The sequence below is a fragment of the Serpula lacrymans genome, assembly GCF_000218685.1.
Source record: "Serpula lacrymans var. lacrymans S7.9 unplaced genomic scaffold SERLAscaffold_5, whole genome shotgun sequence".
In the NCBI taxonomy this organism is placed as follows: Eukaryota; Fungi; Basidiomycota; class Agaricomycetes; order Boletales; family Serpulaceae; genus Serpula; species Serpula lacrymans.
In genome coordinates this window covers 522,741-536,513 of record NW_006763294.1, presented here as the reverse complement: position 1 = coordinate 536,513, position 13,773 = coordinate 522,741, and the positions used below count along the sequence as shown (strand labels likewise).

General features: G+C 44.4%; 8 protein-coding genes across 8 annotated transcripts; 2 read left to right on the top strand and 6 right to left on the bottom strand.

Moving 5' to 3' along the window:
• Positions 1-71: 71 nt before the first annotated feature.
• On the bottom strand, positions 72-1,154 carry SERLADRAFT_436061 (uncharacterized protein; the record flags this gene model as incomplete). Its single annotated transcript, XM_007316343.1, has 7 exons — positions 72-315; positions 369-394; positions 452-507; positions 556-584; positions 647-962; positions 1,025-1,086; positions 1,144-1,154. The coding sequence occupies 7 exons, from the start codon at positions 1,152-1,154 to the stop codon at positions 72-74; spliced, it is 744 nt and encodes a 247-aa protein (XP_007316405.1).
• Positions 1,155-1,872: 718 nt separating this feature from the next.
• SERLADRAFT_447465 (uncharacterized protein) lies at positions 1,873-2,273 on the bottom strand (the record flags this gene model as incomplete). Its single annotated transcript, XM_007316342.1, has 2 exons — positions 1,873-2,186; positions 2,253-2,273. The coding sequence occupies one exon, from the start codon at positions 2,154-2,156 to the stop codon at positions 1,947-1,949; it is 210 nt and encodes a 69-aa protein (XP_007316404.1).
• A 192-nt stretch (positions 2,274-2,465) lies between these two features.
• SERLADRAFT_463048 (uncharacterized protein) lies at positions 2,466-3,348 on the top strand (the record flags this gene model as incomplete). Its single annotated transcript, XM_007316341.1, has 3 exons — positions 2,466-2,667; positions 2,730-2,830; positions 2,895-3,348. One exon carries the CDS (start codon positions 3,116-3,118, stop codon positions 3,344-3,346), a length of 231 nt encoding a protein of 76 aa, XP_007316403.1.
• Positions 3,349-3,939: 591 nt separating this feature from the next.
• Positions 3,940-4,362, bottom strand: SERLADRAFT_384615 (uncharacterized protein; the record flags this gene model as incomplete). Its single annotated transcript, XM_007316340.1, has 1 exon — positions 3,940-4,362. The coding sequence occupies one exon, from the start codon at positions 4,333-4,335 to the stop codon at positions 4,063-4,065; it is 273 nt and encodes a 90-aa protein (XP_007316402.1).
• A 143-nt stretch (positions 4,363-4,505) lies between these two features.
• SERLADRAFT_360621 (uncharacterized protein) lies at positions 4,506-5,798 on the bottom strand (the record flags this gene model as incomplete). The annotated part of the gene is made up of 6 exons (XM_007316339.1): positions 4,506-4,981; positions 5,036-5,173; positions 5,234-5,300; positions 5,350-5,464; positions 5,525-5,645; positions 5,698-5,798. The coding sequence occupies 6 exons, from the start codon at positions 5,792-5,794 to the stop codon at positions 4,506-4,508; spliced, it is 1,014 nt and encodes a 337-aa protein (XP_007316401.1).
• Positions 5,799-8,212: 2,414 nt separating this feature from the next.
• On the top strand, positions 8,213-9,751 carry SERLADRAFT_384613 (uncharacterized protein; the record flags this gene model as incomplete). Its single annotated transcript, XM_007316338.1, has 10 exons — positions 8,213-8,317; positions 8,385-8,754; positions 8,811-8,826; positions 8,882-8,961; positions 9,021-9,034; positions 9,088-9,193; positions 9,248-9,277; positions 9,329-9,360; positions 9,418-9,494; positions 9,548-9,751. 9 exons carry the CDS (start codon positions 8,654-8,656, stop codon positions 9,575-9,577), a joined length of 486 nt encoding a protein of 161 aa, XP_007316400.1.
• Positions 9,752-10,196: 445 nt separating this feature from the next.
• Positions 10,197-11,846, bottom strand: SERLADRAFT_436057 (uncharacterized protein; the record flags this gene model as incomplete). Its single annotated transcript, XM_007316337.1, has 9 exons — positions 10,197-10,642; positions 10,694-10,722; positions 10,785-11,103; positions 11,153-11,214; positions 11,278-11,350; positions 11,408-11,421; positions 11,490-11,518; positions 11,597-11,650; positions 11,703-11,846. The coding sequence occupies 9 exons, from the start codon at positions 11,844-11,846 to the stop codon at positions 10,197-10,199; spliced, it is 1,170 nt and encodes a 389-aa protein (XP_007316399.1).
• Positions 11,847-12,590: 744 nt separating this feature from the next.
• On the bottom strand, positions 12,591-13,714 carry SERLADRAFT_355191 (uncharacterized protein; the record flags this gene model as incomplete). The annotated part of the gene is made up of 2 exons (XM_007316336.1): positions 12,591-13,592; positions 13,647-13,714. 2 exons carry the CDS (start codon positions 13,669-13,671, stop codon positions 12,709-12,711), a joined length of 909 nt encoding a protein of 302 aa, XP_007316398.1.
• Positions 13,715-13,773: the final 59 nt, after the last annotated feature.

Here is a 13,773-nt window from a genome sequence, read left to right as displayed (position 1 = left end):
AAGTAAACGCACGGTGGTTAATTTAAAACTAAACCAAAAAGTACACATGACCAAAAAAAATTAGAATGTTACTAAATTGTGAGGGTTCGATTGCTATCAATATCCCAGTTCCTGGTGACTAGGGCTATGTCGTCGTTACGGTCCATATCAATTTCGACTCGGATTTCACCTTCTTGATATCCCTTAGTCCAGTTAACGCGGCTGAGCTCGGCGTGATTCAACAGCCACGCAGGATCCACATGTCGTGTAGCTGCTAGTGAGCGTATGCTAAGCATTGCACGACAAACGGCTACAACAGTGGCAGCAACTGAAAACCTACAAGGTGTACTTCAGCCAGAAGTGATGTGGCAAACAAGTGGATGACTCACTCTCCCAGTAAAGCTGATAGGTAAGACTAATGGACCATGAGAGTCAATAAGACGCCTCATATAAGCGGGATTAAAAGACATACCCTTAATCCTGACGGTGAAGTCATCGAAAATGCAATTGTGGCATACAAGATAGAACCTACGATGCCTCAGATCACGGCACTAATATGACCCCGTAGGGACTCACCGGTAGCAAAGGCATACATCAATCCACCCCTAATTGAAACAGATATCGTTGACTTTAGTCATGCTCATAATATACGCACCGTGGAACCTACTCTTTCAAAAAACGTTGCAACAACGGCATGTTCCCCAAAGAGTCAGTGCAAACCATCACCCGGTAGATTTTGAGGGAGAATAGAAAAGAGTGTATGAAGAGTGATGGTATGTAGATTTGCCAGACGAGCGGTGGATGCATCGGGGACACCAAATCCAAGTCGACTGATAACGTATTGACGAAGGATTCAATAGCACCACAGTAATAGGCGGCGAGAATAATAGTTATTGAAGCACATGCCAGGTAAGCGGTAATGGCGATGCATCGAATGATCCTGCTCCTTGGGAAGAGATACCAGACACGAAGAGTTATTACAGCTTGATGATATAACAGAAAAACATTAGCGGTCCCGACTTAAACGCGCGGCAAATATAAGCACCTTGACACAGCACTATGATAATAAAATTCAGCGCAAAACTAGCTTTGAATATTCGGTTCGCGCTGCAAGTAACAACGTCAGCGGGAAAGCATGATATAGCATGGAGCCGAAGAACATACCCCTGATGCATATTTTGATCAGCATGACTGGAGTAAATTTTGGAAGAGTGCAGAACTCACGCTCTGATTCATAGCTGGAGCACTATGATCTGTAGGGGGAAGTAATTAAGAACCATCATGGCTAGACAAGATTCCTATTTACCATACAAATTCATGCTGTGGGAGGTATGTGAATGTGATGTTCTGAGGGCACGGTATAGTGAACTCACCATGCTTGAGAAAGTGTCAAATATCTTATCTAATAGGGTGTCATTTATATCTTGACCAAGTCGAGTGAACTGTCCTTACACTTAAATACAGAATCCTTGACAGCGACCAAGACCCTGACCAGAAATAAGTGACCTATAACAAAGAGAAAAGGTCATCATGATCTGTACACCGAGAGTAGTATTGATAACTTCACTTACTTCTTTGCTGAAAGTAATTATATGATCGTAAATTATGAGGCTAATAGAGGCATATGATAAGCACGAAGCTTGTAGCTCAGCAAGTAGATTTGTGTCGAGTGCTAATCCTACTGACATCGCATCCAGGTGGGAGGGTATTCACTGGTAGAACGTGAGACATACTAAAGTGCAGGCATATATAGAAGGGGCCGAGGTCTGCACACGTATATGGCAATGACATAAGTCTATCAGATGGCGACACTGCCCTCTGAAGCCTGTAGTTCATAGTTAAGAACATGATGACACTTGTCCGGCATCCCGGTAGTTCGGACATCTTGATAGTCAGATGAAACTGAAGGTTAACATTAGAACATCTTGCAAAAAGGTGTTTTGGTTACAATACGGGATTAGCATTGATTAAGGAAGCGTCGACTCGGATGTGGCCGCGGGGAATAGTAGGAAGAAGCGGCACGGGTTTGACCAAGCTGCTTTTATGTACGCTGTAACACATTCGTACAACGCGTCTGGCGTTAATGACACATGTTCGAGAATGCGCGCCGAAAAGAATGATGGGAACCAAGGCCAGCCACGGTCTGACAGGTGTTCTACTTCCATTATGAATGGCATAAGAAATCCAGGATTCTGAGTCGTTCCCTACTGATTGGAAGAAGAGCAAATCAGTCTGCGCTGCGAATAAGTGATTGTGATAGAACTTGGGGATACCTGTATGTTATAGTGAAACCATTTTTGAGATTTTGTATATCTCCATTCGCTGTCAAAACACGATCACTGAGCACTGAGCCCTAGTACGCTGTCATCGGACTTGGATGATAGCAACACTGGTACTAGTGGCGGCTGTTCATCTACCGGGTCAAGGCACGCACGTGACTCAGTAGAGGTAAGTCAGGTGCGTAGGTGACACTGGTGATTATATTCAAGTAAATTCATGCTAGTGGGTCCAATATGAAGGTTCAAAAGCAAATACTCTACGAGAAGAGTACCGGGCACCAAACACGCTATCACAGATCTTATCAAGGCAGACTTAGAAATTCTCCAAATACCATGTCCTCCCCGGAAAAGTATCGAACTGGCGGAAGATGGTATAATCAAGTTTGGGTGGCAAACAACAAGTGATAGCGTATGTACACGAATCATCCGCCCACTAAATCCTGACTATTTTCATTGGTTAAAATTTTAAAGGCGCTTCACAGAAGGATGCGACAGATAGTAGAACGACATGATAGCTCTTCCCAGAAGGTTCTCAGGAGTAAATGTTCCATGTAAGTTATAGTTCTCAGAAAGTCCGTGTTTCCCGTTTCCATCCATATCGGGGAACCTGTGACTAACTACAAATTGGTCTTACAGCCTGACCATGACATTATTCGAAGAGTTAGTTTACATATTCCTCGACGAGCTTAGGTCAAGCTTTAACGCAGTATCTCAGCCCGCTTCTTCCATCGGGTCGATCACTGAGTTCCAGGCTCCGGAACGTCTCGCGGAGATCACCCCCAACGCCATTGACATCCAGCCCGAAGACTCGGAAAACTTCTGACTCTGCCGATGATATTTCCAATGTGATTTCCCCAATGCAGCCCATATCTCATAGATCGCGGTTTTATCCTCCAGAGTCTCCAAAAAAAGACAGGCATGATACACAGGGGGTGTATCAACATAGCAGTCCGTTGGTCAAAATGAATGACCAAAGCTTGCGTCATTTAGATGATTCTCTGCAGCGTCTGCGCAGTCTCAGCGATAGTCTACAGGGTAGCGGTGATAAGGTATGCCTCTATGATACCCGATGGCTTTGCATTCTATAAAGCATGAACATGTTAGCTCAAGCGTGAAAGGACAAACTCTGGATCGGCCGAGTGTGATCAATATCAAGCGCAAGCCAATAATAAATTCACTGGTGAACGGGCAAAACCTAGCGGTGACAATGTTCCCTCCACAGGCTCGGTGACGAACAACAACAAAACAACTACCCGGCTTACTCGGGAACTGTGGAATATTCGGAGAAGGATACAAGTCGAGCGTGCAAGGGAAGCAGCTATTCTAGCTGAGCTTGGTGGCGCCAATACTCTACTCACAGGCCCCAAACTCCAAGCTGTCGCTACAGTGCCAGAAAGCTCGTATCAGACTTCTCGTACGTATCCTCCGATCATATACCAGCGCTTCGCCCACAGTATGCTTTATGCATGGAAGCCCTTCTTCGAACGGCCCAAGCTGAGACTCATCAGGAAAGAAGAAGGCGAATTTACGCAGAACATGCATTAAAGGAGGTCGAGAGGGAGTGTAGAACACCTTTTGTTGTGCCTGCATTGGTTGGGGCATTTCTCAGCATCTCTGAATTGACACGAACATAACTTTACAGAGCATCTGCGCTTTCCTGTACAACAATATTGCACATCATACTATTATCAGGTCAGCGAATTGAAAGAGCATCGGATGCTACACAGAATGTTTATAACCCTTGCACCACTACAATGTCTTCAACTATCCAGTATCACAGTCAATGAGAAAAAATAGCGATACATTAGGAGGAAGGCGAGGTTGGAAGTTGAAGTGCCTGGATAGCGGTAGGTATCATTGAATTCAAGGTATGACGCCGTGAGACTGCAGAGGCCTCTAACACGGGCGCTGGTATCGTTACAGCCGGCACTGATGAAGAAGCACACCACTCCAAGGTGAGAACATTTTGATCCAATGTTTGCTCCATATCTCCTTTGCTCTGAGAGACCGGGAATGATCCGCCATTCACATCGTGCACACGACTACTCCATAGCTCACTAGCAGATAAAGATGGCATGGAAGGTAGAGATAACGGCCGAAAACGCGATGATTGTGTGGTGGACGCCATCATTTGGCTGGACGACGCAGGAGGCATGAAACGAAGAGAGCCTCCAAATGTTTCAGGGTTGACACGGTTGCGCAAGGCATGGTGGGTAGGAGGATATGTTTTCCTTCAGAGCCAGTTAATCAGATCTGTTCTGAGTACAAGATATTGCAGCGTGCCACAAACCTGGTGGTCAAAACATCTGTATCTGGCGAACACATGCTTAAAGGTTGTATGATGAAAAGCCAAACACGACGATAGTCTTGTCTAGCTTCCTTCGTAAACGCAAAGAACGCAAAGAACATAAAAGCATTGAACACGGGGGACCAACGGGTAATCTCAAGGCTATACTCGCTCACGGCGTCGCTTGCCCAATAGTATGCAGGAGTCTCTCCTGCCTCAGAAAAGGTACTATGGAGAAGATCCCAGCTATATGGCTGAACAGGTGCAGCGACGATATTTTCAACAAGATTCAGCATTCCATATGGGAGGGTACATATGACGCCAATACCAGTAAGGGTTAGAAGGCGCCAGTAGTGGCCGAATTGCAAAGCTTGATTGCTTTCCATTATATCTCTTTTATACGCTTTCCGTTTGATCGTAGCGTATATGGTAAGTCCTATAATAAAACATCAGTACTCTGCGATATCTATAGTGTTTTAAGGATGCAAACCAGCATAGATAGCAGTCACTAGGCCAAAGACGGCAGGCCATATGAGGAAGATTGGGATAGCTGGTGCTGTCGCCAGTACAGCTGGATAGCATCCTACGTCTTCATAAATCTCAAAATCGTGGAATTCAACGATGTACTCTTCCGTCCCAGCGAAACATAAGTTAGTAGAACGCAATATAGTGTGAAAATTGAACATACGTAATGATAAAATCAGTACGGGAATGCCAATGCCAATACATAGATCCACGATCAGGTCACGTCGCACCTGCAGGATTATTGTGAGCTTTAGTCATGAGATGAACTGTAATCGTTACCTCACGGACACTCTGATTCACAGCCTTCATTGTAATAATGCGATACAAACGGCGGACAATGCATAGTAAAGCCACTTCATTTCCCCAGCCTGCAGTAATAATGACACGGGATGCTATGGTAGTGACAATTGGAAAATGTTCAGTGCTAGTACATAAAAGAGTCCTACACTCACATATATTACACCAAACTGGTGACCAGTTTACATAGTTACGATTCCATATAACTGAGTTCACGGCCGTGGTAAGACAAACTATGCTGGTCCACACTATGTACATGCACGTCCCAGCATTCCTCGCTGCGGATAAGATCAGAACCAAAAAAAACATGAGTAGCGTTACAACACAAACCTCGTAGATGCATTGGCAACAAGATACTGATTAGGAAAAATCCAATGAAGCCGAACACGCTAAACGCATAGTTTGAGGCTAGGCTTGGAACCGTCATGGGGACTCTGAAGTGAAAAGCAAAGGAATATATCAGATCCTACTCTTTATATGATTCCTACCATTCCAAGGCCCTGCACACGTGCAAGGGATAAACCCTGGTACCATGGCATTAGGTTATGAATGGAACAATGTAGAGACAAGGTCACATCACAGTGCATGGGTTGTTGATTGATATGCATTCCAGTGCTGTGAGTATGCTGTCAATAGAATTAGATGTGATTGGAACGTCGAACTTACAGCAATCAATATTGCAACATAAGTTGTCAGTATCTGGACATATCTACCACGAGCACCCGCTACGTGAAGACATAATTCATAATGGCAATGCAGCTCACTCGATTCAAACTCTTGAATACTTCAGAAAGGACTATATGCCAGTGAGAAGTCAATGGAGCGAGGTCCTGCTACTTTGGTATGCAGTGATCAGCGCTTAGCCCTATTAGCCAGACAGTGTACGGAAAGATAACTGATAATCACGTTAGGGCTTACCTGGTTTGAACCTTTCTGAGTACTGCGGACACCACTATCTGAGAAATCAACGGAGAGCTTTCTGATGATCACGAATACTCCTGATGGTTTCGATAGTTATACGATGCAATGCAACACTGAGCATCCCAAACACACAGTTGTGTCCCCTTACTGGCAAGTCACTTGACAGAACCCGCCAGCGTAGGCACCTAACGTACTCTGTTTTGAATATGTTGAACCAGTGAAAAACAGCATTCTTGGCGTGATGGAAGACGTCGTATCAGGTCAGCTCGGGGGAGAGAAATCCAGACTATACTGGTGCACAATAGTGTCAAAGGATCGTCGCACAATTGTGGTTTTAATAGTGTTTATCACTATGTTTGAACCAAGAGGGGTTGTCATTCAAAACACGAAAGAGCAGAATGATCATCAATATTGATATTAAGATTATCACCATCATCAAACAATAAAGACATCTACAAAACTGTAAGACAGGATCAATAGAACTCGGAAAGGCAGAAAACAGCTTAGTAAATACCCACAGTAGGGAAGAGAGCCGATATAGAGGTTGAAGCTTGAGTGCAAGAGCGGTTTTTGCACCGAGTATAAGTCGAGGATGAGATGGGAGATTGACGAGGAGGACAAGAGCGCCGGGAAATTTCAGAACTGCCACAGCTAATTTACAAGGAAACTTCAGAGTTATGATACAAGACGTGCTAGACTATACACGTGACCGCGTGACCTCGGTACTTTTGCAGACCCTGACGTGAGAGTCGGAGACCTCCGAGTCTTTCGTACTCTTTCGTGGCTGGAACAACTTGAATGCCAGTCCCAATGACAATCCTTACCACTCTCCCCAAATCCGTGTAGCCAATGACCCTCCAACTTGAACCAGAATCGCGTCTGCAGTAGCTGATCGTTTCGAATATGTCAATGATCCAGGCTTCTTGGAATGGGTGTACTGATGCTCTTGTCCCAGTTCATGCACAATCTCGGCGACTTATCTTTCCCTACAAAAAATAGGACGTCAGTGACAATTTTCGAAACGGCCAAGAAACCTCTCTTGAATTGGATCCCAGCTGTGTTATAACACTTAAAGACTCGGAAGTGATATTGTTGGTCTGCTTTCTGTATAACCGCACTTCACTTGTTTCAGATTGACCCTTATTTTAGGACTAGTGGCTGGAGGTAGTTGATGTTGGTGCCGGTGTAGATCGAAAGGCTCCTCAAATCAACCCGTTTAGCGCACCAAATTACAAGTCCGTGAGCCCACTACTCTTTTAGCAGATGGCTCGAGTTTTAGCTAGATAATTTCCGTCAATTTCAATTCGATTGTGCTCTAGTATGGCAGGTTCTAAGCTAACATCGACTCTGTCCTCGTCTTTCAAAATTCTTTTAGGGTGGACAAGTATGCCGCTTTCCCTTCGGTTTCACCCTGAAACTGCTTTGGAGTACTGATTGACTCACGACGAAGTGTATAGCGTGAATCAGAAGCAATGCAATGGAGTCGGACTTGATTCGCCGTAGGTAAAATACTCCACCGGCTAAAGATAGAGCGCTCATTTCCTTACACAGGCTACAGATCATCCTCCGAGGGTGTCGGTACTCACAGCTGAGAACGCCACCAAGGACAAGGCGCTTTGACCATCTAGTATCATGCTCTGCAAGCCCTCAATTTGAATGCATCATTCTTGTATGTATCGTTGCTCTAACCCAGGCATACACTCCCCGATACAAATAGTAGCTACGCCATCTGTTCAATCCTCAAAAATACGTCTGAGAGGGTTCCACTACTTTACCTAAAGCTTTAGATCACTTGTTGTAAGGACCACCGCCCTTCTCTGACTAATTTTCTCCGTGATTAACTAAAGGATCATTCGTGATGTCATTAGACTGATCACCTTCATTGTATACGGCACTCTCCATTGACACCTGTGCAGCAATTACAGGGTACTCTTCTCGTATTTGAGCAGCTCGGGAGCTAACGCACGATAGATTTTGCTTGTTTGCATGATAAGTACATTCAATTGAACCTTTTCTCTCAGTGTCCAAGGTGCTGTATTCGGTCGCATTCCAGAGATTTTCTACAAAATTTCTAACAAGACTATGAATATTTGCAGACTGGTTTTCTTTATTAGAATAGGCAGTCTAGTTGTCTGTCTCATCTCATGTCACAACGCACTTAGCACCCTTGGAGCTCAAGCGGTGACCGCTGGTGGAGCAAACCTATCCCGTACGACACGAATAATGATGAAGCGAGTCATTTGCAGGTAACGCTGACATCAGTGTTTCGTTGTAAACATACACAGGCGCATACAACGAAAAGCTATATAAACGCGGTCGTTCTGGCTAGCAAATGCATCCCAACTTCCTCCCAACATACAACACCATGTTCACCAACTTCAAATCTTTCGCTGTCATCGTCGCTGCTGCTGCTGCACTTGCTGGTGTCCAGGCCCAGGAATCGCACACAGTCACCTTCAACAACCAGTAACTTTTGTCTAACCATTATTGTTGCCACGTTCTGACATGTTCTTGTTCTTCAGGTGTAAGAAGGGAACTGTATGAGTCTTATCCTATTTCAAGGGACTTGACCAGCTGATGTATCGTTTATCAGCCTACCTTGGTTCAGGGCGGTAAGATTCTGTCCACCGGTCAACCGTACAAATCCAATGGGCCCCTTGTTTCTGCCATTGCGTGAGTACATTTTGCGCAAAACCCATACTTGGCCTCATCTAATCTATGACCTTCACTAGCTATCTTCAGACTGGTCAGTATCTCTTTCATCTGTTGCTCATATGCGTTGTGAAGACGATTAATTAGGGCCTTGTGGGCTTAACGGTGAATCTTGCACTTTGATTGAGACTACTCTTCAAAACCCGACCACTCCTGGTAGTGGATCGAGCTCGGACATCAGTTTGATTGTTCCGTGAGTATTATAATATCTCTAGATGAATGGCGATATCTAATATACCCTTTGTAGTCACACTTTCTCGGTCACCTCTGGCTTCCAGTAAGAACTCACGAACTATGCTCAGCCAGTGTACTAACTATATTGAATCAGGTACAACAACGGATGCACCGGGAAGGCCGATTGTGAGTTTAAAATATCATCTTCATAATTTACTTTAGACTCAAAGTTCTCGCACACAGGTAACAACGCGAACTGCCCTGAAGCATTCCACCAGCCCAATGACACGACTGTCCAGGTTGCTTGCCAAGCTCCCAACGTGAGTTGAAGTGAACCTTTTTATCTATATCCTCTGCTAACATGGTGTCTTAGGCTGGCTTGGTCATCAACTTCTGTGCTTGATTCCATTGCGCTCCGATTTTTATGACTTAATCGAACAATGTTTAAATTCTATACTTTACAAAGCTTCCAAGCCCGTGGTCCTATATAAGACAGTCCTCGGGGGAGCATCTTGTTATTGTCTTCGCTATTACTATGTCTATAACAGAAAATAAATATGTATTGTTGTGCTAGTGTTTGCAGTTGTGTGAAGCTCCACAGCGATTGCTCATACTTCTCCCACCACAGTTACTTGACGCGTAATTATAAGACATGTAAGAATCAATTCATAAAATCGGTATTCCTTGACAATTTTGTGAGAGATTGGCCACGGTTAAATATGCACGAAATCATGGTGATTTGATTGCAACCTTCATTAACAGATGGATGCTGATAAATATACAGGAACTTATATAAGTTGATCACGATGCCAGTAATGCCGTGACTGACGGATAGATCGAGCAGACTTTTCAGTTATCTGCTACTGTCATACAGGTACAAGGAATACCAGAAAGAATCTACAGCTGCGAGAGATTTTACCAACTATTCAAAATCGACGTAGCATAATGACATGATAAGATACACAGTAAATCATGTTTGTCAACGAATGTGAAGGTGTTTTGGGGAAGATGATCCAGTGGTGCTAGTTTTGGCGGGAGCCGAGGTTTGAAGTGAGTTTGAAAGGACTATTCAAGCCAGCTCCCGATTCGACAAGTTCTACTCCTTCGCCATCACCCGTATCCATATCCACTAGCAGTTCGCCATCGTTCGGACCTTGCTTATAACGCAGCCGGCTCATTTCGTTATAGCTCAATACCCAGGCTACATCACCATTGTATTTAGCGGCAAGCGTACGGATGCTGAGTAAGGCGTGGCTGGTTGCAACTATTACAGTAGCCTGAAGAAGGCTAGTCCACGATAAGATCAGAGAGTGCATGAAGATGAAAAGGGGTGTACTTGCTATGAGCTCAATATTGATATGTACATCTGTGGATCGTGTTTGATGAGAGACCGTGATCATGGAGAGAAAGTCACTCACTATTGGCACGTCGGATGAAAATAAGGAAATCTCTGTCAACAGAATAGCAACTATAATAACCTTCAGATGGACGCCGATATGTTCGCGTGGTACTTGCATACCTGTGGCTATGAAATACATAGGTCCACCCCTATGTGAGGGATTGCATAATTTAGTGCAGGGAACAGAAAGAACAACCATTTGAAACCTTACTCTTCCACGAACCGTCCAACGAATTTGTCGAAATCGTAAGAATGTGTAATGTTTACGAGTCGATAAAATGACAAGGCATACATTACCACATGGAGAACGACGGGGGGTACATAGGTGCACCAGTAGTATGGAGGCATGTATCCACAAGAAGGCAGTCCAGGGATGCCGGTACTTGACGACTGACTGAGATGAATAGCGCTAATTCTCCATCCCACCAGGATGAGCTGACACGTTATACATGCGACAAAGGTGAGTACGATAGTTAATCGGACAATCTTGCTGTGGGCGAAAAGGTACCAGACACGGATGACTATGACAGCTAACGATCATGTTACTATTTATTCGATATTGACGATAGATAATCATACCTTGTGTTAATACTAGCCCCACGTTCGAAGCGGTAACGAGTGTGCGCGAAACACCGTCACAACTACATACACGCAGTTATCAGCATTGACATTGCTGTGAAAAGACAGGAATAATGTACGTCTACGAGGTTAGGTTAGTAAGATGAAGGATACGTGCATCACGAGGTCTCACAGAAGCCGACAACTCAACGGAGTAGGCTATAAATGATGATAATGAGTGTTTTATATTATGAGCTCCAGATCATTAAGACAGACCAATCATAATAAGGCTGTCGGTGATATAGGACAAATACATCAGTAAGCAGTAAGAAAACACAAAACATCCGAGAAAACATACATCACCTCGAAAAGAGCGATATATCTTATCTGCAGTGTATCAAAGTAACAGACAATGAATAAGAATATCAACTTAAAATTCCGAGCCTGAATTCGTTATTTGCGCACACCAAAATATAGGATCTGCGACAAGTTCCATGCCGTAGTCCAGAAATATTCTATCTACATGAAATCATAAACCGAGAAGAAATGAGGCATTTAAAGAAAGACACACCTCTTGGCCAATAGTAATAAGATGGTCGTAAAACATAAGGGTAGCAGTACAAAAGAATAGACGTTTGCCTTGAAGTGTTGCAATGATGACCGAGGCTTCATAGGCGGGAATGAGGATTTCGGTTGAAGACGAGTTGAACGGCATCCTGTAATGGTTTTCCACTGGGTGGGATGCAGAAAATATATACTTAGTCTCGACTACAGCCGGAATTAATATACATGCGCATTGTATATCGTTGATCTCCATAGTACATTCTGAGCTTGAATCACCGAGTAAACAGTTTCATCGAACCAGGCCGATGCAAATATCCGGTAATCGAACAAAGCCTCTATGCATGGGAGAAGGCGTAAGATGAAAGGATTTATAAATAAGCATAGCATACCAAAATTGATCAACAACATGAATTATATCTTTGTTCCGATCGCCATTGTGAAGTCTATGCGGGATAATACCTCAAATGTGTGCAATACGACTAGAGGACTATAGATAACGTACGATTCACCTGCCTATCGAAGATCTGGAGAGGTATCATACTTACCGTACGATCAGTTTCTCCATCTCAGATGACTTTTGTCGTTAACAACCGCATTGACGCAGTTCTGTTAACGCCGGGGCAGGGCCTCACAATCTCTCACTGACGCTTAGATGCGGACTATAGGAGGTGATGGAGCCGATGTTAGGTACTTGGCACTGGCAAACAAGAGTGAAAAATGTACCAGAGGGAAGTTTCAAGGATTTAAAATGTTTTTTCATTGTAATGTCATACCGATGATTGATTGATTTCTGAAGGAGATCTTGACAGATGTGATCATGGATTGTTGGTTGATGTGGATGATGCTTGATGGGGACCTTGTAACTAGCCCTGGCAGTGGAAGGGCCGACATATACAATCTATGCAAGACAATTTTCATTAATCATAAGCGGCACGGGAAAACCACGTTGTGAGTTTCCTGTAGAGATAAAGATAGCCCGTCTAAACGCTCGAGAACTAGAAAAGTATGCTGCTCTACAGCAAGAACGGGATGACAGCCTTCCTCTCCTTAGGATACTCCGGGAATCGTCCATGATACCACTCATGTCCCCTGTATGCGCGCGGAAGCATGACGAATACTTCTAAGAACACGAATAACCAAGGCGGATGGACAGTGCGCGCCAAGGCTGAGACTGCATCATTAGATGGAGCCTTGATCAACGCCACGAACAATGCGAGCGATGGCAAAGGTGCAGATGCCAGCGCGAACCCTGTCCACTCAACCCACTCGCACAGGTAGTTCGGATACGAGATATACTGGTAGAGATAACCTTGCGGGATGGCGTAATGTTCACCTTTGCTCTTGGACTCGTCTTCAGAGCGACCTTTGCCCTTGGCTTTAGCCTTGCGTCTGATATTGAGCAAAATTTCATCGTGTAAGATGTTTCCTGCTAGACCAGTGACACAGAGCGTGACATAACTCCAGAATTCAGGTTTGTAAAATGCTTGATCGAGGAATTGCTGGGCAAAAGGTGAAGACAAGTATGCACCGAGAAGAAAGCCGTTGACGACGTTGACTGAGATACCCGACATGGGCACTGAAATATGTGACTTCGAGCGGGAAGACGTGCGAAGAGGTGAAATGATGGCACGATTCATGTAATGAATGAGGAAGAGGGCAGCCAACAGAATCTGGGGACCACCGAGAGAGCTACTGGAGTTTTGCAATGGCGCACAGTAGAGCGTGTAGGCGAATGTAAGCGGTGATACTATCTCCATGATAATCCATGACTTGAGTCCATCCACAATAAATATGCTGCTCTTGGCAACATTGGGGGCAAATCGACCAAAAGGCGCGTTGATAATGAAATTTATGGGGCTGATCAACGGAGGCACCACAAAGAACCATTTCTGCAGAGCTGCAAGTTACTTGAGATTAAGAAACAAGAACACTGAGCATAAATAACGCTAACTTTCATATAAAGACGAGTACGACATGACAGCACAAACTGAGGAGATTTTGAAGAACAACCCTTGTCTTAGAACGAAAGGTTCTGTCACACGCTCACCCCAGGCAACGTGACTTATTGACCATGCGGT